General features: G+C 30.5%; 3 protein-coding genes across 4 annotated transcripts in view; 1 reads left to right on the top strand and 2 right to left on the bottom strand.

Annotated features, from left to right (window-relative positions):
- Positions 1–23,028, bottom strand: part of LOC145314518 (piwi-like protein Ago3) — a 366,650-nt gene that overhangs the window by 144,191 nt on the left and 199,431 nt on the right. The window lies entirely within an intron of this gene.
- LOC145314520 (uncharacterized) lies at positions 155–15,139 on the top strand. The gene is made up of 13 exons (XM_080154455.1): positions 155–261; positions 567–749; positions 1,553–1,667; positions 2,617–2,677; positions 3,150–3,216; positions 3,500–3,566; positions 9,881–9,980; positions 10,394–10,474; positions 10,870–10,934; positions 11,462–11,535; positions 11,988–12,064; positions 12,435–12,546; positions 13,844–15,139. The coding sequence occupies exons 2-13, from the start codon at positions 571–573 to the stop codon at positions 13,848–13,850; spliced, it is 1,005 nt and encodes a 334-aa protein (XP_080010581.1). The 5' UTR covers positions 155–261; positions 567–570; the 3' UTR covers positions 13,851–15,139.
- Positions 15,870–23,028, bottom strand: part of LOC145314517 (protein-lysine N-methyltransferase SMYD4-like) — a 38,979-nt gene continuing 31,820 nt past the window's right edge. Inside the window, exons 13-15 of the mRNA XM_080154450.1 lie at positions 19,187–19,303; positions 18,489–18,611; positions 15,870–17,396 (exon numbers count right to left, since the gene is read on the bottom strand). Coding sequence (XP_080010576.1) covers positions 16,908–17,396; positions 18,489–18,611; positions 19,187–19,303 — 729 coding nt within the window. The 3' untranslated portion in view covers positions 15,870–16,907. The remainder of the gene's footprint in view (positions 17,397–18,488; positions 18,612–19,186; positions 19,304–23,028) is intronic.

Raw genomic sequence — 23,028 nt, 5'->3', positions numbered from 1 at the left:
CAGCTGGACCTAAATATAAGAAGGTTCACTGTAAAGGACAACCTTATCGGTTGAGCGGTTAGAGAGATCCTTCGCTACAGACAAAAAAAAAGCTTTCTACTTTATATAATAGGATACCTAAATAATAATTTGATTGAAGTCATGTGACCAGGGTCACGGAGGGAGCTCAGCTGCTAGTGGAGTTTATTCCTCCATAACTCCAAGTGTTAGCTCCGAAACTTCTGAGGCTAACAGGTCACTCTCCACTTTCAGACCTGATAGGTAACTTTTAGGGGGGCCGTGGGTTGGGGGTTTAGTAAATACGTGATGGGCAATAGATTCTTAATGTTATTAGAATTTTTTTTGCATGTTGCGAAGCATTTGTTTAACAATTATTTAGATAAAAAAGAAGAGGAAAGTATAGTTCATTAAATGTAATAATTTAAAGATTTAATCACTCTATGTTAGGATTTTACGACAATTTATCTAATTACAATCAATTATAAATCCTTTCCATTATGTTTTTTTTGTGGCTCTAGTGTTAGGCAATTAGAAACTGCATAGAAGATGCATAGATATTTTTTCAGCCGTATGAAAAGCGACTCCGAAGAGAGCGAGAGCACCGAGAAGCAGAGTGAGGTGGAGAGTGTGTCTGGCAGTCAGATGACCGGCTCCAGCGGACACCTGGCTACTTCAGCGCCCATATTTATACCTGGGATACCTACGCCAGATTATGATGCCACCCCAGACAGGTCACCCTCCGCCACTGGGTAAGTTTTTGCAATTAATAACATATTAAATTTTCGAAAATATCCTAATCAATTCTATTATAGTATACTATTTAATTTTTTTAGTAAGATTTACTCACCTATCCCTAAAAGAAATTATACATGCCCTTGGCCTATGTAGTGTACCTTGAAAAGTAGAACCTAATCAGACTAGATATTAAAGATATTTGTTTATGGACACACAGATATCCTACCTCTTTTATATTAGGATTGCTTTATCTGATTGAAAACCAAAAAAAGGCAAATTGAATAAAAAAAAACTCTTCTTTGATAAAGTTGTTATTGTAACATTTTGGTAGATCTATTGAAAAATTCTGGTTGTAAAGGTTTTGTGATTATCATTATTTTTCTTGCATAAATTTTGGTGTAAATTTAAATCATTACTTGTTTATTTAACAGAAAATATGAGAAAACAACCAATTATCAGTAAGTATTCCACGAATAAAAGTTTTTTTTATTCTGATAAAAGATCATAATAATATTTTTGTTTTATCATGGTTAATTAATTAAATATTACAGCTAACCTTTGAATTATAAAAACTTAATTTCAAGTTTCTAGGATATCATGTCACTCTGTTTGTACAGAAAGATGTCGCTAACCGTAGGACTAATTTAGTTTTATATTAAGGAAAATTTCTATGTAGTTTCACTGGACCTATAACTTATAAGAAGGTCTGTGGCGAAAGGAGAACAATATATGTTCTTAGCGATATTCTTCGTTACACTAATACACACAGACAATGACATCATATTTCTTTTATATAATGTTTTTTTTTATATTTTAGAAAGTTGTATATTCGGAACAGAAACATTGGTAAACGAGTATCTCCGCCCACAATAGAAGGAATCACCAGAGCCAAGTCTCTTAACTCTCTAGTCACTGCTTCTGAGGATCATAAGGTTAGCATATAAAAAGATAGTATAATGCAGTGATATCAGAAAAATTGTTCTAAAAGTTATTATATGGTATTAAATTCCTGTGCTTGATTAATTGAATATAAAATAAATAAGAATTTTTAACTATGATTCGCATTTAAAAGTACCATTTTGAAATTCCGCAATAGGAAATTTCTTCTATTGAAAGTAAATCAATAAAATCAATAGCAATAAGTTCTTATAAACTGTGTAGGAAGATATTAAAACTATACAAAAAGAATATTTTTAGATTTCTCAGAGAAAATCAATATTATATCAGCATATTTTATAAGAAAAATTTTTATAATTGCTTAAAATAATGGATGTATAATTAATTGGATCTTTTATCAGATTTTCATGTTCTATAATAAAGTAAACTCTGTAGCGGGCTAAAATAACGATCTCCCCCATCTCCCTCCTTTACGCCATTCTCTTTCCTTTACCTATATAATTAGAAGTAAAAAGTTTTTTAATCGTCATAGATAATTCTTATTTTTTTTTTATTGAGGAAAATATTAGTTTACAAATTGGTTTACCGTTTTTAATTGGTTTAAATATAAGGTTTTTACTATTTTTAGCATAGCTACTCCAAAAAAAATGTTTTTAGAAAGTCTGATTACTTATTCTTCATTGATACGTCTAATGGGTCGGGATACCCCCCCCCCCCTAATCATATTTTTAAACCCCTCTTTTACCCTCTTAACATACGAAAAAGCCATTATATTACCCCACTCAAAACTTATTAACCCCTAACCCCCCCCCCCCATAAAAAAGCATTGACGTCATTTGACACAAACAGATTTAAATTTTTAAAAAGTTTTATCATAGAATTGTCCTTGTTTAAAATGTCAAAAACAAAACTTGACCCAATGAATTTATTTTATTTTATGTCACGTGTTTATTTCATCAATTACTATATATATTTTTATTAAAGAATGATTCTGAAGGAAGATCCCGGGGTAAAGGTTCCAGTACTGGCGGCTTACTTTCTTCAGGTATGAAAGTATATCAAATTAACCCTGGGGAGGGGGGGGGGGGGGTGCTAGACATTGAGTTGTAAATTACACTGGTACTCAACGTTTTATAACCACGATATCTTATTCGTACTTGAAAACTTTGGGTACTTTAATTGAGTTTTGATAAATAGTTCATTGTCCCTTAAGTTCCCTTAAACTAGGAATCTGTTCAAATACAAAAAAGTAAAATTTAATATAAGGGACAGCTTAGTTTATTACATATTAAACGAATCCTTGAAATCCTAAGGAGTTTTTGTTTCAACATTTATTTTCATATGTGTTATTTAGACTTATGAGGGCATTTGATTGATCACATTTTGATTAGCACTTATTTAAACGATCGTTCTCTTTTCTTTTTGGAAATATGAATAATTTTATCAAAATCTATTGATTTGTTTTTTTCTTAATCCTATAAATCTTAAAATCAGATCAATGAATAACTTTTTTGTAGGTTCAATGAAAGATATTTCCAAGACACCTGAATCTAGTCCTGTTCACTCTGTTAATTCTTCTCTAAGGTAATAATAATAATAATAATAAGATTACGATTTAGGATCTTGAAATAATTTGATGTAAAATATGTAAGACAGAGAAAGAATAAAGTTATTGTTTCACATTTTACTGTGATAAAAAATGATTCTTTTGTTGCTTTTACTCGCTTCTTTTTCATGCAAATTCTAAGCCCTGTAGAAAAATCATAGCTTACATAATCGTAATTTTTAACAATGTCTTGGTATGCATAACATACGATAAACCATATAAGAAAAATATATTTTTATAGCCTAATATAAACTTTTTCAGAAGTTATGAGGCACCATCACTAAACTTCAGCTACAGTTCTCAATCTACCTTCAATGTCACTGGAAAGGTAAATTGATAATTTATTGATTACTAACAGCTGCACCCCAAGCATCTAGGGTATCTTTATTCAGAGGGTTAAGAATAACCTAAAACCACCAGAGAGCCTATATAAAGCTTCCTAAAAAAGAAGAACTCCATCAGCTCCAAAGAAATTAAAATCTTAATAATACAATTAATTTATAATAGATTCGCCTCCAAGAGGAAGAGGTGATAGGAGTTCCCACTAACAATTATTTTTATTTAATATCTAAGAACATTTTTAAGGGTGGTATTTTCTTCTCGGGAAAATAACTGAAAACTATGGTATGACCATTTTTTATTAAATTTTATTGAAAACACTATTTTATCTTAAAAATTCAGGCATTTTCTTTAGGACACAACCAAGGGGTTTTATCATACTAAATATTTGTATTAGGAGTATTAAAAAACAGGGTCTATGGTGTCAGGAAGTATGTCCAACTATTATAGAAGATATTAATACTAAATATTATTATCAGGAGTATTCCGAAACAGGGTCTATGGTATCAGGAAGTATGTCTCACTATTATAGAAGATATTAATACTGTTTATTATTATTAGGAGTATTCAGAAACAGGGTCTATGGTATCAGGAAGCATGTCCCACTATTATAGAAGATATTAATACTAAATATTATTATTAGGAGTATTCAGAAACAGGGTCTATGGTATCAGGAAGTATGTCCCACTATTATAGAAGATATTAATACTAAATATTATTATTAGGAGTATTCAGAAACAGGGTCTATGGTATCAGGAAGCATGTCCCACTATTATAGAAGATATTAATACTAAATATTATTATTAGGAGTATTCAGAAACAGGGTCTATGGTATCAGGAAGCATGTCCCACTATTATAGAAGATATTAATACTAAATATTATTATTAGGAGTATTCAGAAACAGGGTCTATGGTATCAGGAAGCATGTCCCACTATTATAGAAGATATTAATACTAAATATTATTATTAGGAGTATTCAGAAACAGGATCTATGGTATCAGGAAGTATGTCCCACTACTCTAGAAGATATTAATACTAAATATTTTTATTAGGAGTATTCAGAAACAGGATCTATGGTATCAGGAAGCATGTCCCACTAATATAGAAGATATTAATACTAAATATTATTATTAGGAGTATTCAGAAACAGGGTCTATGGTATCAGGAAGTATGTCTCACTATTATAGAAGATATTAATACTAAATATTATTATTAGGAGTATTCAGAAACAGGGTCTATGGTATCAGGAAGTATGTCCCACTATTATAGAAGATATTAATACTAAATATATTATTAGGAGTATTCAGAAACAGGGTCTATGGTATCAGGAAGCATGTCCCACTATTATAGAAGATATTAATACTAAATATTATTATTAGGAGTATTCAGAAACAGGGTCTATGGTATCAGGAAGTATGTCCCACTATTATAGAAGATATTAATACTAAATATTATTATTAGGAGTATTCAGAAACAGGGTCTATGGTATCAGGAAGCATGTCCCACTATTATAGAAGATATTAATACTAAATATTATTATTAGGAGTATTCAGAAACAGGATCTATGGTATCAGGAAGTATGTCCCACTACTCTAGAAGATATTAATACTAAATATTTTTATTAGGAGTATTCAGAAACAGGATCTATGGTATCAGGAAGCATGTCCCACTAATATAGAAGATATTAATACTAAATATTATTATTAGGAGTATTCAGAAACAGGGTCTATGGTATCAGGAAGTATGTCCCACTATTATAGAAGATATTAATACTAAATATTATTATTAGGAGTATTCAGAAACAGGATCTATGGTATCAGGAAGCATGTCCCACTAATATAGAAGATATTAATACTAAATATTATTATTAGGAGTATTCAGAAACAGGGTCTATGGTATCAGGAAGTATGTCTCACTATTATAGAAGATATTAATACTAAATATTATTATTAGGAGTATTCAGAAACAGGGTCTATGGTATCAGGAAGTATGTCCCACTATTATAGAAGATATTAATACTAAATATTATTATTAGGAGTATTCAGAAACAGGGTCTATGGTATCAGGAAGCATGTCCCACTATTATAGAAGATATTAATACTAAATATTATTATTAGGAGTATTCAGAAACAGGGTCTATGGTATCAGGAAGTATGTCCCACTATTATAGAAGATATTAATACTAAATATTATTATTAGGAGTATTCAGAAACAGGATCTATGGTATCAGGAAGTATGTCCCACTACTCTAGAAGATATTAATACTAAATATTTTTATTAGGAGTATTCAGAAACAGGATCTATGGTATCAGGAAGCATGTCCCACTAATATAGAAGATATTAATACTAAATATTATTATTAGGAGTATTCAGAAACAGGGTCTATGGTATCAGGAAGTATGTCCCACTATTATAGAAGATATTAATACTAAATATTATTATTAGGAGTATTCAGAAACAGGGTCTATGGTATCAGGAAGCATGTCCCACTATTATAGAAGATATTAATACTAAATATTATTATTAGGAGTATTCAGAAACAGGGTCTATGGTATCAGGAAGTATGTCCCACTATTATAGAAGATATTAATACTAAATATTATTATTAGGAGTATTCAGAAACAGGGTCTATGGTATCAGGAAGCATGTCCCACTATTATAGAAGATATTAATACTAAATATTATTATTAGGAGTATTCAGAAACAGGGTCTATGGTATCAGGAAGCATGTCCCACTATTATAGAAGATATTAATACTAAATATTATTATTAGGAGTATTCAGAAACAGGATCTATGGTATCAGGAAGTATGTCCCACTATTATAGAAGATATTAATACTAAATATTATTATTTGGAGTATTCAGAAACAGGATCTATGGTATCAGGAAGTATGTCCCACTACTCTAGAAGATATTAATACTAAATATTTTTATTAGGAGTATTCAGAAACAGGATCTATGGTATCAGGAAGCATGTCCCACTAATATAGAAGATATTAATGCTAAATATTATTATTAGGAGTATTCAGAAACAGGGTCTATGGTATCAGGAAGTATGTCCCACTATTATAGAAGATATTAATACTAAATATATTATTAGGAGTATTCAGAAACAGGGTCTATGGTATCAGGAAGTATGTCCCACTATTATAGAAGATATTAATACTAAATATTATTATTAGGAGTATTCAGAAACAGGGTCTATGGTATCAGGAAGCATGTCCCACTATTATAGAAGATATTAATACTAAATATTATTATTAGGAGTATTCAGAAACAGGGTCTATGGTATCAGGAAGCATGTCCCACTATTATAGAAGATATTAATACTAAATATTATTATTAGGAGTATTCAGAAACAGGATCTATGGTATCAGGAAGTATGTCCCACTATTATAGAAGATATTAATACTAAATATTATTATTTGGAGTATTCAGAAACAGGATCTATGGTATCAGGAAGTATGTCCCACTACTCTAGAAGATATTAATACTAAATATTTTTATTAGGAGTATTCAGAAACAGGATCTATGGTATCAGGAAGCATGTCCCACTAATATAGAAGATATTAATGCTAAATATTATTATTAGGAGTATTCAGAAACAGGGTCTATGGTATCAGGAAGTATGTCCCACTATTATAGAAGATATTAATACTAAATATATTATTAGGAGTATTCAGAAACAGGGTCTATGGTATCAGGAAGCATGTCCCACTATTATAGAAGATATTAATACTAAATATTATTATTAGGAGTATTCAGAAACAGGGTCTATGGTATCAGGAAGTATGTCCCACTATTATAGAAGATATTAATACTAAATATTATTATTAGGAGTATTCAGAAACAGGGTCTATGGTATCAGGAAGTATGTCTCACTATTATAGAAGATATTAATACTAAATATTATTATTAGGAGTATTCAGAAACAGGATCTATGGTATCAGGAAGCATGTCCCACTAATATAGAAGATATTAATACTAAATATTATTATTAGGAGTATTCAGAAACAGGGTCTATGGTATCAGGAAGTATGTCTCACTATTATAGAAGATATTAATACTAAATATTATTATTAGGAGTATTCAGAAACAGGGTCTATGGTATCAGGAAGTATGTCCCACTATTATAGAAGATATTAATACTAAATATTATTATTAGGAGTATTCAGAAACAGGGTCTATGGTATCAGGAAGCATGTCCCACTATTATAGAAGATATTAATACTAAATATTATTATTAGGAGTATTCAGAAACAGGGTCTATGGTATCAGGAAGTATGTCCCACTATTATAGAAGATATTAATACTAAATATTATTATTAGGAGTATTCAGAAACAGGATCTATGGTATCAGGAAGTATGTCCCACTACTCTAGAAGATATTAATACTAAATATTTTTATTAGGAGTATTCAGAAACAGGATCTATGGTATCAGGAAGCATGTCCCACTAATATAGAAGATATTAATACTAAATATTATTATTAGGAGTATTCAGAAACAGGGTCTATGGTATCAGGAAGTATGTCCCACTATTATAGAAGATATTAATACTAAATATTATTATTAGGAGTATTCAGAAACATGATCTATAGTATCAGAAGTATGTCCCACTATTATAGAAGATATTAGTACTAAATATTAGGGAATAGTCCTTTTCGTGACATCGCTTCTTATGGGGCGATATGTCGTATTTTTCAAATGGCTTTTTATAGGTTAATTTAGGTTAGGTTAGGTTATATTGGGTTAGGTGATTGCCCCACAGGGTTAGGTAATTGGCCCCGCAGGGTTAGAGCCCCCCGCAGGGGCTAGAAATAGGAGAATATCTACTGTGAAAAATACGACAAATCGCCCCATAAGAAGCGATGTCACGAAAGGGACTATACCCAAATATTATTATCAGGAGTATTCAGAAACAGGATCTATGGTATCAGGAAGTATGTCCCACTACTCTAGAAGATATTAATACTAAATATTATTATTAGGAGTATTCAGAAACAGGATCTATGGTATCAGGAAGTATGTCCCACTACTCTAGAAGATATTAATACTAAATATTATTATTAGGAGTATTCAGAAACAGGGTCTATGGTATCAGGAAGTATGTCCCACTATTATAGAAGATATTAATACTAAATATTATTATTAGGAGTATTCAGAAACAGGGTCTATGGTATCAGGAAGTATGTCCCACTATTATAGAAGATATTAGTACTAAATATTATTATCAGGAGTATTCAGAAACAGGGTCTATGGTATCAGGAAGTATGTCTCACTATTATAGAAGATATTAATACTAAATTTTATTATTAGGAGTATTCAGAAACAGGGTCTATGGTATCAGGAAGTATGTCCCACTATTATAGAAGATATTAATACTAAATATTATTATTAGGAGTATTCAGAAACAGGATCTATGGTATCAGGAAGTATGTCCCACTATTATAGAAGATATTAATACTAAATATTATTATTAGGAGTATTCAGAAACAGGGTCTATGGTATCAGGAAGCATGTCCCACTATTATAGAAGATATTAATACTAAATTTTATTATTAGGAGTATTCAGAAACAGGGTCTATGGTATCAGGAAGTATGTCTCACTATTATAGAAGATATTAATACTAAATATTATTATTAGGAGTATTCAGAAACAGGGTCTATGGTATCAGGAAGCATGTCCCACTATTATAGAAGATATTAATACTAAATATTATTATCAGGAGTATTCAGAAACAGGATCTATGGTATCAGGAAGCATGTCCCACTAATATAGAAGATATTAATACTAAATATTATTATTAGGAGTATTCAGAAACAGGGTCTATGGTATCAGGAAGTATGTCTCACTATTATAGAAGATATTAATACTAAATATTATTATTAGGAGTATTCAGAAACAGGGTCTATGGTATCAGGAAGCATGTCCCACTAATATAGAAGATATTAATACTAAATATTATTATTAGGAGTATTCAGAAACAGGATCTATGGTATCAGGAAGTATGTCCCACTACTCTAGAAGATATTAATACTAAATATTTTTATTAGGAGTATTCAGAAACAGGATCTATGGTATCAGGAAGCATGTCCCACTAATATAGAAGATATTAATACTAAATATTATTATTAGGAGTATTCAGAAACAGGGTCTATGGTATCAGGAAGTATGTCTCACTATTATAGAAGATATTAATACTAAATATTATTATTAGGAGTATTCAGAAACAGGGTCTATGGTATCAGGAAGCATGTCCCACTAATATAGAAGATATTAATACTAAATATTATTATTAGGAGTATTCAGAAACAGGATCTATAGTATCAGGAAGTATGTCCCACTACTCTAGAAGACAGATTAATACTGAAGGAGTTTCTATGGAATCCTTTCAATTAGGTAAATGGAATTATTTTTAATTGCTAATTTATAGCTTAAACATGACTGAACTGGTTATTTCCATGAAGTGCATTTCAAAAAACTAATTTCATGCATAAGTTACTAGTAAACCATCAAACATATTTATTTTTTAAATAAAATAAATAACAAACGATTATACATCATTGCATACATCACAAGAATGCAATTTTCAAGTCTCGATATTTATAAAACTACATGGTAGAAAATTTAAATTCTTTTATATATATGGCCCTTTAGATGTAGTTTAAACCATTAAATAGTAAAAAATAGACAGTTTACTAAATTCAAGTTTAAATGCATTTCGTGCAACTACCTCTTAAAACAATTCTTCATATTCTGTTAGAATCCACCTACTGCATAACTTATAGGTGAAAAAATACAATAATTTTTAGATATGGCCAAACAAGTAGATCACAAGCCACCGCCAACATATTTTGATTCACTCAAGACAACACCACTTTCTATAACTTCAGGTAAAGCAACTTTTCATTGGTTTATGAGTCTGTACATCAAATACTAGCAAGAAAATAATATATCTCATCTATCTACTGAATTATTTACTAGAGGCTACGTACCTAAAGGCCTCTCACCAGACACCTGCTTATATTCGAGTTTTTAAAAGACAAAATTTCTTTTTGAGTGTGATTATTTTTTCTATGGTCGTTTTACTCAAAAAACGTTATAATTCTATAAGAACCTATAAGTGACTACACTGTAAAGGCTAATCTTTCACTACACACTTACACAGAAAACATCATGTTAATTTTATATAAGGAAACTTACCAAAGTTGTTATTCTTTTTAAATTTTGCAAAGGTTTTGTGATTTTTATAATCAAAATAAATAATGTGAATTGTTTATATTTCTAGCGTCAAGTTTTGGAGGAGAGAAAGAAAGCTTTCAGTTCCAAACCAAACCTTGTCATCCAAGTCAGGCGAGTGACAAACATTTTTTTACATAGATTAATTAATCAAGGCATTGTTTTTAATACATGGTGTTTCATAGTTGAATAACAAATCTTTAGTTTTTTTATATAAGTGAGTATATTTCTAATTAGACTTATTATCCCTAGCCTTTTTAGACATGTAAGGTATAATAATGAATGTAGAATATATTATGACAGGGGGAAAATTGTCGTCAATTTTGGTTGCTGTTTCCCTCTCATATATTGGTCAGTTCGTATATCCAGTAGGAGGGAAGGGTATGGGGTAAATAGAGAATTTGGTTACATCGTTATTTTAGCCCGCTACAAGTTTCACTTTATTAGTGTACATGATAATCTGGTGTAAGGTCCAAGAAATAATAAATCCATTGCTGTTATAACACTGGAAGACAATCACAAAAAAACATAACTTTGCACTGTTTTATTTTATTTTATTTATTATTAAAGTAAAATATTGTAGTAATAGGTTGTGTGATTTTCTATGCTTATTGCAACAATAATAATTCCTTTGATTATAGATTCCTGTAAAAGAAGAGGGAGAAGAAGCTAAACTGGCCAGTCAGGATTATAGAGCTGTTAATGCTCAACCCAGGTAAAAGGAAACTATGTAAAAATAAAAAATGGTAACAGAGGATGTCTATATATATTAGTACCGTAAAATCCCTGGTTCGACAAAGTTATCTTTTAAAGTGAAGCTTCTCTTGAAGGATCAAAAATGGTTATTGCCTACCTTTGGGGAGGGTAACTCTACCTTGCCAAAAGTACTTGCCCCTAACAAAAATGTTTTTTTTTACTATTTCTATCTCTTTCAATGAGATTTTTATTAGCATACCTTAGGTACATAAAATAAGAGTTTATTTTGTGAATTTAACACTTACACTAATTAAAATATATGTGTAACACCTGTCATATTTAATTCTAAAAGTAATTCCAAACAAAATACTTTATAATGTCGAGCTCCTTTGTGGGCAATATAAATTGCATTATTCTTTGATTATCTAATATATATAATTATCACTCCAAACAGTAATCTTTATTATTAAGGCCAAGACCATATTGTTTGGATATCAAGTCTCTGCAGAGAGAATTCCAAGAAGATAAAACACCAAAACAGAATAAAGGTTAGTAAATTGAATTTGAATTCATACTTTTGATTAATAATGATGTGGGTATTTTTCTTGTTTACCTTGATTTAAGACTACAATGTGGTTGACAAAATCACAAAGCACTCGGTACCAGTTTCTTTCTTGTAGTTTTAAAATATGAAATGAAAACCGTTCATGTAACCTATGCAACTAAAAGACTAAGCTAAACATGCATTTTTGTTCTTATAGGGATTAATTGATAATATTTAAAAACTTTTGTAATTCAAGCATTTCAAAATCTTTTATTGCAAGATTCATATTAACTAACATATTACCTAAAAATGTGATTAAATGTCGATTTTAAATACAGGAAAAAAAAGAAAAAATCTTCGAAACTTTTTTCTAGTTGGAGCTCGATACCCCGGTATCTACAAGGAGGATAATAATAACAAGAACAGAGGATTTCCAAAGTTTTCTGGCCTCAAGAAACCTGCTCCCCCTCCCCCTATACTCAGAAAGTAAGATTTTCATTTGTATTTTCTATTATAGGGCATTTGGATATGGTTCAGTTCACGGTAAAATGTTCCTGGGATCGATTATCTCCTAAAATCTATGAAGTTTAATGGCTGCTAGCGGCAAAACGGTCGAACGTACATGTTATACCCGAACATCGTCATAAGCGGTACAAAAAGGCCTATTAGTATTACAAATACTAGCGGCTTCGCCCCTAGCCTCTAGGGGCTTTGCCCCAAGAGGTTTTATCAAACTAATTTTTCGTGTTTTAAATTTTAAAGAAAAGAAAAAAAAATTTTAGGAACGGGGGTATTTTTCTTTTTTTTTTGGGGGGGGGGGGGGTTAGGGGTGTCCCACTCCTCAAGAAAATAGTTATAAATCTTCCCGGGACCCATGAGAAGCTACCCTGTAAAGGAGAACCCGATCGGTTCAGCGGTTAGCGAGATCCTTCGCTACAAACAGACAGACAGACAGACAGACAGACAGACAAACTAACAAACAGAGAGACAAACAAACATCGTTCTACTTTGTATTATAGATGGAATAGTCAAGATCCAATCATGCCTTTTTGTCGCTAGCAGTCTTTAAAGTTAATTATATATTTTTGGAGATAATCGATTCCAGGAACATTTTACCGTGAACTGTACCTGATTCGTATATTTGTTAGTATCGCAACTACTCTACAGTTTTTCATATTTGTACGTCTGTTTGTCATTGATGAAGCTTAGTAGCTTAGGTCTAAAAGTTAAAAAAATCTTGGAAAGGAATTTATGTATTTGGGATTGCCTTCTGTCATTTTGAAGTTGAAGTTATTTGTTAAAATAGTTTTTATCTAAGCGAAGAAAAATTTGAAGAAATCTAATTTCCCTGCAGAGGGGAAGTTAAACAACATACAGAAGCAAATTAAATAACTATTGGCTTTATTTCATAATAGGTTACATTACATTTATTTGGTTGAAAAAAGATATTTCCTAAACCTTATTGAAAAATTAATTTCTTAACCGTTTGACTTGTGACGGACAAATAAGTAGCGCAGCAAATACCAAATAAACTACATTTGCCAAAAAAAATCTGAATGCGAATACGTGGATATTGTCGTCATTTTAGATTGCTAATATAGTCCTTAAATATTTAGTCAATACGTCCCACCATAAGAAGGGTATGGGGGAGCGTCTCTTTTATATTAGCTAGCTGAAACATTTTATTAGGGTATGCGAAAATATTTCACAATATTCATTTACAACTTAAGTTACAACGAAATGTAAAATATCTATGAATGTGTAAAATAATGTATTGTTTTAGAATTTGAAGAAATGTAGAAACCAAATGTAGACCAAAAGAAAATTACTCAGAAGATGAAGGTTGGATGAACACAATAGAATATCAGTCAAATCTTTCTAACATGTGAAAGTCAAGGATTTTTTGAAATTCGTGGATTTTTTCGTAAAATTAATTTTAATTTGAAGTTTAAATTACATTGAACAGAATTGGCATGAAGAAAACATACTTTAAAGCCAAAAAATTATCTTGACATTTGCAACATGTCATTGTACAACATTTCATTCAGTCTATATAAATTTTGTTATATTTTAGAATTTATAACTTCTAAGACTTACAAAATAATTAAATTACAAGTCATCCTTAATTTAGTTTTTTTTATCTTAACATTAAAAATAAACCGTGGCAATTCTCTTCAAACGAATAAAAATAAATAAAATTGTATTTAAGAATAAGAATTTTTCAAACATTTCCTAAACCCCATAAATTTGAAATGAATTAGTTTGAATGAAAAAGTTTACCATCCTAGTAATTTGAGTGTATCCTGTTGCATGATAAAAAATTTGCTTGAAAATTATCAATTTTTAAGTTTATATGACACCGTCAAAAATTGTAATTTTTGTAAATGGGGTAAACAGTGCTTCAAATTAGTAACATTTTTAACTGGCTTTATATCTAAGGACATAAATAAATCTTCCGAGAAAATCTACTATCCAAAATACCCAACCTTTTGGTAATTTTATTTTCAATTTGGTGAAATACACAATTTTTGTAGAACTTTTCTTTACTGGCAGAAAAGTTAGAGGCTTTATCAGTTTTTCTAGGTGGCAGGTTCACAATTTCCGTTGATTTGTAGCACCAGTTTTATCAAAAAAATCTAACTGTTAATCTACCACTCAAAATTTTGTAATTCATTTGATGCGAAATGTTTTTGAATTAAGCATTAAAAAAACTTATTGAACATTACCTAAAATTACAAGCATTGAAACTTATTAAACATTTTTCTGTATAGTCTCATATTTTATGTAGTAATTAATGTAATAGAGTACTGGGCATTAGTATCAATTTATACCATGTAGTATTCAGTTAATAGTTTCTCTATATATGTATTATGTATCTTAATTTGTTTTAGGTTTTTTTAATTATATTGTCCATTTAAAGTGCATTTTTATCCCATGTAATGTAATTTGAAATTTATTGAAAACTTTACCAGTCAAAATCATGAATTTATTTTTTTTAAATATGAAAATATTTAGAGTTTAATAATGTTTTTGTAAATATCTAATTCTATGAAAATATATATAGTATGGATAAAGAAAAGGTCGTCTTTGAATCATTTCAATCTTGTAGTAATTGGAATAATTTTGTTCTTATTTATTGCTCAGCAAAAGCAAAAGCTGATAATATTGGATCTCAATGAATAATGGTCAAAAAATATATACACACCCTCAATTATGATAAACAAAATGACTCCTTTAGTTGATTAAAACTAATACAAATGTCTGTAATCTGCTATATTGTATAAACCCGTTACTCAATCAAGATATCATATCCAAAAATGAGGGAAAACTGTCGCGATTTAATATTGGGTCTTTGAAATCAACCAATAGCATTGAAAATATAAACGAACAGAAAGTAATTTGCTAGCAGATAAAAACGGTCTCAACAACTTTGGTCTGATAGTTTTCAGGATTAAACATCTATACTTATAAAAGGAAAGGTATGTTGGAATAATGGAGTGGATACAAAACCGCGACAGTTACAAAACAGCGACAGTTACAAAACCGCGACATTACATATAAAAAAAATCTACTAAAAAAATAAGAAAAATCTTAATGCTAGAAGGTCATGGCCGCAGAGCTCGAACCCCTGGCCTGCCCAGCCGCAGGCGCTCGGCCCCCTTGCCTAACCTATATGTTTGAATGTTTATTGTACATGAACTTTCTACAAAAATTCTTACATAGTTATATTTTTGTTGTTGTCGCGGTTTTGTTATTGTCGCGGTTTTGTAACTGTCGCAGTTTTGTATCCACTCCGGAATAAAGAACAATTTTCAGGGAAGCATATTTATTAAAAATATTGAAACTAATTCTAACAACATAACATCATATTTTACTGAATGTATTATATCACGACAACATTTATAAAGAGACTTTTTTATGAAATAGATTTGTTTAGCCAAACTCTAAACCTCTCAATCATGGAAAGCCCATTTTACATCAGCACTTTGTGCCATTTATATTCAAAATTACTTTATTTTACTTTACATGGATACTAATTGTCTAAAAGTACATTAAATTTTACATTATGAGGAAAAATTGGCAGCTTATTTGAATTCTCAACAAATTAAAAGAATTTTACTTATTGTTTTAAGGCAATAAAATCAAAATTTCAACATGAAACTACCATTTAGAAATAAAATATTAATACAATATGCAAGCTAAAACTAAATTTTAATAGGTATATACAACATTATAAATATAGAAAAATCACAAAATATATTTACTTGAAATAACAAAAATCATGATCATTGAATTTTTTTGGAAATGTACCTTACTTTATATAATTACACCACGGAGATGGGTTCTTAAAAGATAATGCCGCGTTTTTTTAACATTTTTTACGCTATGAATAACAAGCGCGGCATTCGCGAAATCTAAACAGAGTATACAACTTAAGAATTCAAATTTTAAAATTATTATTTTAGCCATTTGTATAATGCCTAATATAGCTCTAAAAAGATATATTAATTAATATGCAGCAAAAATGGATTTAAGATAATTTGTTTTTCTTTTATAAAGGCTGTATTAACAAAAGCGAATTAATTAAATAAATAGTTGTATACTCTGTTTAGATTTCGCGAATGCCGCGCTTGTTATTCATAGCGTAAAAAATGTCGAAAAAACGCGGCATTATCTTTTAAGAACCCATCTCGGAAGATAAAAGGAAAAGGGTCGATTGAAATTTTTATTTATTAAATGAAATAATAATTTAATTGAACAATTGTTTTGCCTGCAAAAGAAGTTTGTACCTAACTAAAGAAATGCTAAGTTTAATTTAAAAGAAAATAAAAAAAAATATATTAAAACTATGAAACTGGCAAATGAAGGTTGCCATATTCTGTCTTCCTGATGCACATCTTAGTGCTGTACATGGCCAGCAGGCATCTGAACAGCCTTACCTGGTTCTGGATCATGACCTTGCTCGGAGGCTGGCCGGGACAGATGGCCCGCTGGACCTGTGAAAGCTTGCTGCGAACACGGTTAAATGTTTCCAGAATGTTTCTCTCTGTTGGTGTAAGATTAAGCGGGGCCGAAAGTAGTTTAGCCGCGCCGCCAAAGTCCATGCTTCTAAAGCCGTTAATGTCAATATCTGTGTCGGAAAGCCCTTGTGGGCCGGGCGGCAGGAAGTCAAACAGCGGCCAGTCCTGCTGGCAGGCGTCACACTCGCAGGTCAGTTCGTAGCCGGAGCTCAGGTAGCCCTGGCGCTCAGCCTTTGAGGCGGTGTAGAATGGGGCGGAGTAGTTGACTGTTATAGCCTCGCCAGCTTTCATGTTCTTCTGTGCAACCAACAAAGTCTAGAAAAAAAGATTTAGTAAACAAAAATCTCTTGTGTCCCTACTTGCAATATTTTCAATGTAATAAATTGTATCTTTTTAAAGAGCTTTGAAGTGATTTTTTAAACTTCTCAAGTATGACGTAGCCTTAATTCTATAACTTATTTTTTTGCAGATTTAGTGCCTTGGTCTTTTATCTATTGTAATTAATGTAAAAGGCCTAGTTGTAAAAATGTGTGAATGCCTACGCGGCAAGTTGACCCAAATCTCGTATTTACTCAGAAGAATTACGACTTTGCGGTCATCTGCATCAATTACAGGGAGAAGACAATAGAAGAAAGATTTATCTTTCTCTTAGTTCTGAAAGACTAGTAAATTTTAGTAACGTAGTTAAACTATGTCTAAATATTAATAGTTAATGATTGTTAAGAATAATTTCTCTACTAATTCTTAATCTAATATTATTCTTTTTAATTTTTACTGCATTAACTTTTTGATTAGATTATAATGATATATCCCTGCATTTTTGTTGGTCCATGTACACAAATCATTGTCCAAGTACACACAACACAAATAAATTTAAATCTAAAGAGTTTCAGCAATAATTTTAACGCTTTCCCACAAAGTTCCCGTTTGAGCACTAATAATCCCTCCCCCTCCCTTTTTTTAGAATAAATTGAAAAAGAAGGTAGTTTTTGGTCATTATGATTATTACTTAAGGTTAGGTTAGTTATATTAGTTACCCCGCACGGTTATGGCATTCTTTTAAATTAATTTAATAAGGGGGGGGGGGGAATTGCTCAACCGATACTTTAAAGGAAAGCGCCAGAATTTTGTTAAAATCACTACTTAACAATGTGGTATAATCGGAGACAAACAGGGATATAGGGACAGAACAATGAACGCTAAATAAATATTCCCCAAATCATAATGTGTAAAATTCAGCCTACTGTTGTTTTACTGCTTCTGGAGAAAGGAGTTTTTATAAAGGAACCGAATTGGGAAAGTTTTAAAACCAGTTACAAAGCCGAATCTCAAATTAGTGGATGGGTTTTAATGAATAAATCAAATATATACCTATTTGCACTAAATATAGAGAGATAAAAACTTTACCTGGTTAGCGCTGCAAACCCTGGCAGCTGTAGGATAGCAAGAATGTTTTGCCAGGGCCAGTGTTGGGTTGATACATTTACCAATAACTGGGGTCACTTTGCCAGCGGTCCATTCTCCACCACCCTTAAAAAATTTAATAAGTGTTTTTTTTAAGACAATCTTATGTATGTACAAGTCTTGTAGGTTGGTATTGAACAATGACGTTTTCTCAGAATTTACAACAGTTTGACTTTAGAATAGCATTTGGTGTTACTTTGAAAATCTAAAAAATTTCAGGAAAACATTCGGTATGTGATTCATATTATTATTTTAGTTGAAGTAACACCCAACAAATAAACAATCCGTTGCATATAATTTCTTACTGTTCATGTAATTATTTTTTTCTGTTTCAGGGCTATTCCTCCTACAATTACCGTTAATATAACCGCCTGAAATAGCAACTGCAAGTAAAATTTTAACTGTAACTATTTAAGACTTTCCCAAGTTAGATCTATAAAACTATAAAAAGGATAACAACATCCACAAATAATTAAGCATAAAAAAAGACATGAATGGACAATTAGATGAAGGATATATATAAAATCAGCAGTATATCTTAAATGAAAGCAGATAACATCGCATTTCTCCCATAGCCTTGAAAACGTTAAAAAAGTTAATTTTAGAGTAGCTTCGCTACTAAAAACTTATCATTGTATTACCTTCATTTCAAAGTGGCATACTTCTGTAGTATAATAAGGAGTGATGGCAATTATTCTTTCAAGGAGAACAGCAATATCCATTTCTGCATTGGACAGGCTGGAATCATTCTCCTTACCCTAAATTAGAAAACTAGTTTTATATTACTATTTACATGACACCTGAACGAAACAAGAATTTATCTAAAAACTTTCGCTAATCAAATATATCAAAAATTTTAATGTTGATTTAGGTCTTATTTATTTTATATGCTTTTACTTATTTTTTGGCGTGTCTATCACGTCTATTGTAATTATTATACTTGATCACCATGTTAATAATGACCCAAATCCTATAAAATGACTTAAGGCTAGCCTAGTTGTTAGGGTTTCCTAAGTCTTCCATATTTCTTTATGTCTTTGTACAATTGTTAGGCTAAGTAAACCCTAACTTATAAACTGGCCTAAGAAATTTTAAAGGATTTGTCCACATATTTTAACAAACTTTTTTTCATTACATCAAATATCCATACAAATTGTATTTATAAGCACAATGTTTCCTAAGTTTATTAGAGATTATAAACATTCAAAAACATTATAAAAATCCATGTTTCCTACCCGAAATCTTCCAAAAAAGACGTCAGTAGTTAGCGGAAATACCCGCAACCCTTTGCTTTTAAACACATTAGCATATTTCATTTCTATTTTTACATATGACTGATGGTGACTAGTTTGCAGACAGTCTCAATGTACATTTTATGTTTTAGTAGCGTAGTAACTCTATAACAAGGTTTTTTCCTACTAAGTGTCTATCGAGCACTGAAAGCCACCCCCTCCCCTCCCCTTCTATTTTTGAAATAATTGGAAAATTAGGAAAGGGTAATTTTTTTCATGTACAGCCTAGCTCTTTGGGGTGTAAGACCCTGCAGGACTTCCTGTACCCAATAGTAACCTTATTAGTTAGTAACCTAACCTAAAGGAATAAAAGAAAAACCGAAAAATTTTGCTTTTTATGCTTACTAATTGACACTTAACATAACCTTAACAAAATATGTTTTTTTTAAGTTTTAATAATGTATTAGTTTACTGTTTATATTTTCGCTACTTATTTCTTAATTGTTCATGTTTAAGATGAACTTGTAATAAATCAAATATTTGTGTAAAAGATGAAAAGCCTTGAAAAGTTTTTGCTGTAAGTAAAAACTGGATACTCAATGTCATGGCGCTCAAATTAACAGTTAGGTCCATGAACAAAATTTACTAAAATCTTTTTTAAACCTATTTTTAAAATGGTTTGTTTGTTGTCCGCATTCAATATGACAAACCGACCAAAATTTTTCTATTGGAGACAAATTTTATCTTTATAAAACTTATTTATTTTCTGAAATCCAAGACTTATAAAAGAGGATAGTACATTAGATCGATTAGTAAACAGTAACACATTCGTGTAACTCACTGTTTACGTATTGACAAAGAAATGTCTTTAAATTTGAGTTTCGCGAATTTTTCTTTTTATTCGACCTTACTATGCAGATTTCAGGGAATAAAATAGATGTAACTTTAAGATATCTTTTTTTTTCACCTTTAGCTAGAAATTGTCAAAAATAATTCTATAAACATTTTTCTTTTTATGCCTATTATAAACAGTGACAGGATGTCTTTCTGTATGTATGTATGTATGTAAAACACGTAATGCTGAACGTTCCAAAATTTACAGGTAAATTTTTTTAAATGATACAAAATTGCACAAAGATCAAATACCTTTAAACTCATTGTCCGTATTATATTCAGTGGCGTGCATATCGATTCACCTTTAGGAGATGAAAAAGGGGATTTGCTGTTCTTCCAATATCTTGTTTTAGGGGATTTTTACAACCCCCTTCTGCACGCTACTGCATACATATATAACAAATAAGATTCCCATGGAGAATTGGAAATATTAATAACGACAATTTTTGTTTTTCTTACTATAAACATAATGTATCAATGTGCTCTGGTAATTACATATGTTGTCATCCATATTTTTTAAAAATTGTTCCAAAATACATGAAAACTAAATTAGATTGAAAAAAAATGTTGTTCTAGATTCCAACAATTCTGCAAAAAAATCTGCAAACATTCATACACAGAAATATCATCATCATTTTTGTGATTTTTTTTGGGTTTAGGAACAAGGGTGTAAACCTTTTCAATGACAATTTTTTTCAAGTCTAAATTTAAGATATTAGGCTGAATTATATAAAATTACCTAGGCTTGCCTAGTCTTACATATTCCTTTATAAATGTTTTAAGACTAAGAAAATCCTAACTTCTAGATTAGCCTAGAAAAATTTATAGGGTTTGGTCCGTTGTATTTTTTATAATTGTGTAATATTAAAAAAAGATAAATTTAGTTTTTATTTACCTAATAGAATTTGAAATTGTGAATTTGTACACTAAGGGAATCGAAAAGTTGTATTTTTACAATGTACCTCAAAAATACTTGAGATTTCAATGCTTCAACTAGAATAGTAGAATTTAGACATTTTTTATGCAGGCAAATTTATGTGGTTCACTATATTTGTGTATGTGAGTGTGTTTGTGTGTGTGTGTGTGTGTGTGTGTGTGTACTTTTGTATGTTTGAACGTACTTGAAAGTTAGTTAGATATATCGTGATGGTATGATCCTACTATTTAAAGAAGTAAGGTTGTTTTGTCTAAAGCTTGAGATTTCAATAACCTTTGAAATGATAGAGATCTCCTATTAAGGAAAGCTTCATATAGGTCCCGGGATGGTTTTAGGCTATTTCATTATAGATTTAAGCCTTTTTAGGCTACTTTTCTATCACCTCCTTATCACTAAATATAGAGTAGCCGCTATTGGTAGCAAAGATAATCTACAATTTTAAAACTAACTACTTTTATACCACCTTTCTATCAATTATATCTTAATTTTATTTGTATGTTATAAAAATATTTTTTGATGGGGTTGGAGGGGGGAAGGAGGAAAAGGGAGCACCTAACAAAATTGCCAAAAAATTAACATTCCAAATTCATTTGCATTTTCATTAATATCCTATTTATTTCTCAACTTTGTGGAAAAGCATTTCTGCATATTGCTGCAGGTTTAGGACAGATTTCACTGTTTCACCAATGCAATTAAACTCAGGAATACAATGATAGGGCATTTGCTGATTATTCAATATTTCCCTTAATTTCAATATGAAATAAATCGGTCATTTAAAACGTCTATAAACGTGTCTTCTTTAAATGTGATGGCATGAAGTCTGACTCTAAGCTCGTTTAACTTATATTTAAATAGCGGATATGCCTAATTCAAAAAGTTTATAAAAAATATTTGAGTGATTATTTTTTTGGGCATTTTCTCTTGGAGAATGGGTTAATATCTATAATTATTTAATTACACATTTTTGTGCTATAACCGTTTTTTAACTTGTTTTGGCTATTAACTCTAATGCCATACTATGTAGTTCAAAGAAAAACATTTTCTACATAAGTACCCGAAAAGATGTAGCTAGCCTTTTAGCTATTTTTGGAAAACTTTTAAAAGCGCAGCTTTTCTTTAACAAGGGTATTTGTCTTTGTGTCACCTATAAGAGTTATTTGACGGATTTTGAAAAAGAGATTTATTGATAATAACTGCATTAACTTAGTTTCTCCATACCATAGATAATCTAATACCCCTTTTTCTATACAATTTAAGTGACGAGTGATGCCATAATTTGGTTATTGTTGCGCTCATAGTGGATAAAATTGATCTTGTTGTTAATGTATGGGTCACAAATATTTAAAAAGTTGTGAGAGTCACAAGTTAAAAGAGGAAGCAAGAAAAATGAGGATATAAACATACAATGGTTAATATATTT

This window comes from Acartia tonsa, chromosome 3, assembly GCF_053477335.1.
Source record: "Acartia tonsa isolate MP-2025a chromosome 3, ASM5347733v1, whole genome shotgun sequence".
Lineage (NCBI taxonomy): Eukaryota > Metazoa > Arthropoda > Copepoda > Calanoida > Acartiidae > Acartia > Acartia tonsa.
The sequence above is the reverse complement of the archived record's forward strand: the minus strand, read 5'-3'. Positions and strand labels throughout refer to the sequence as shown.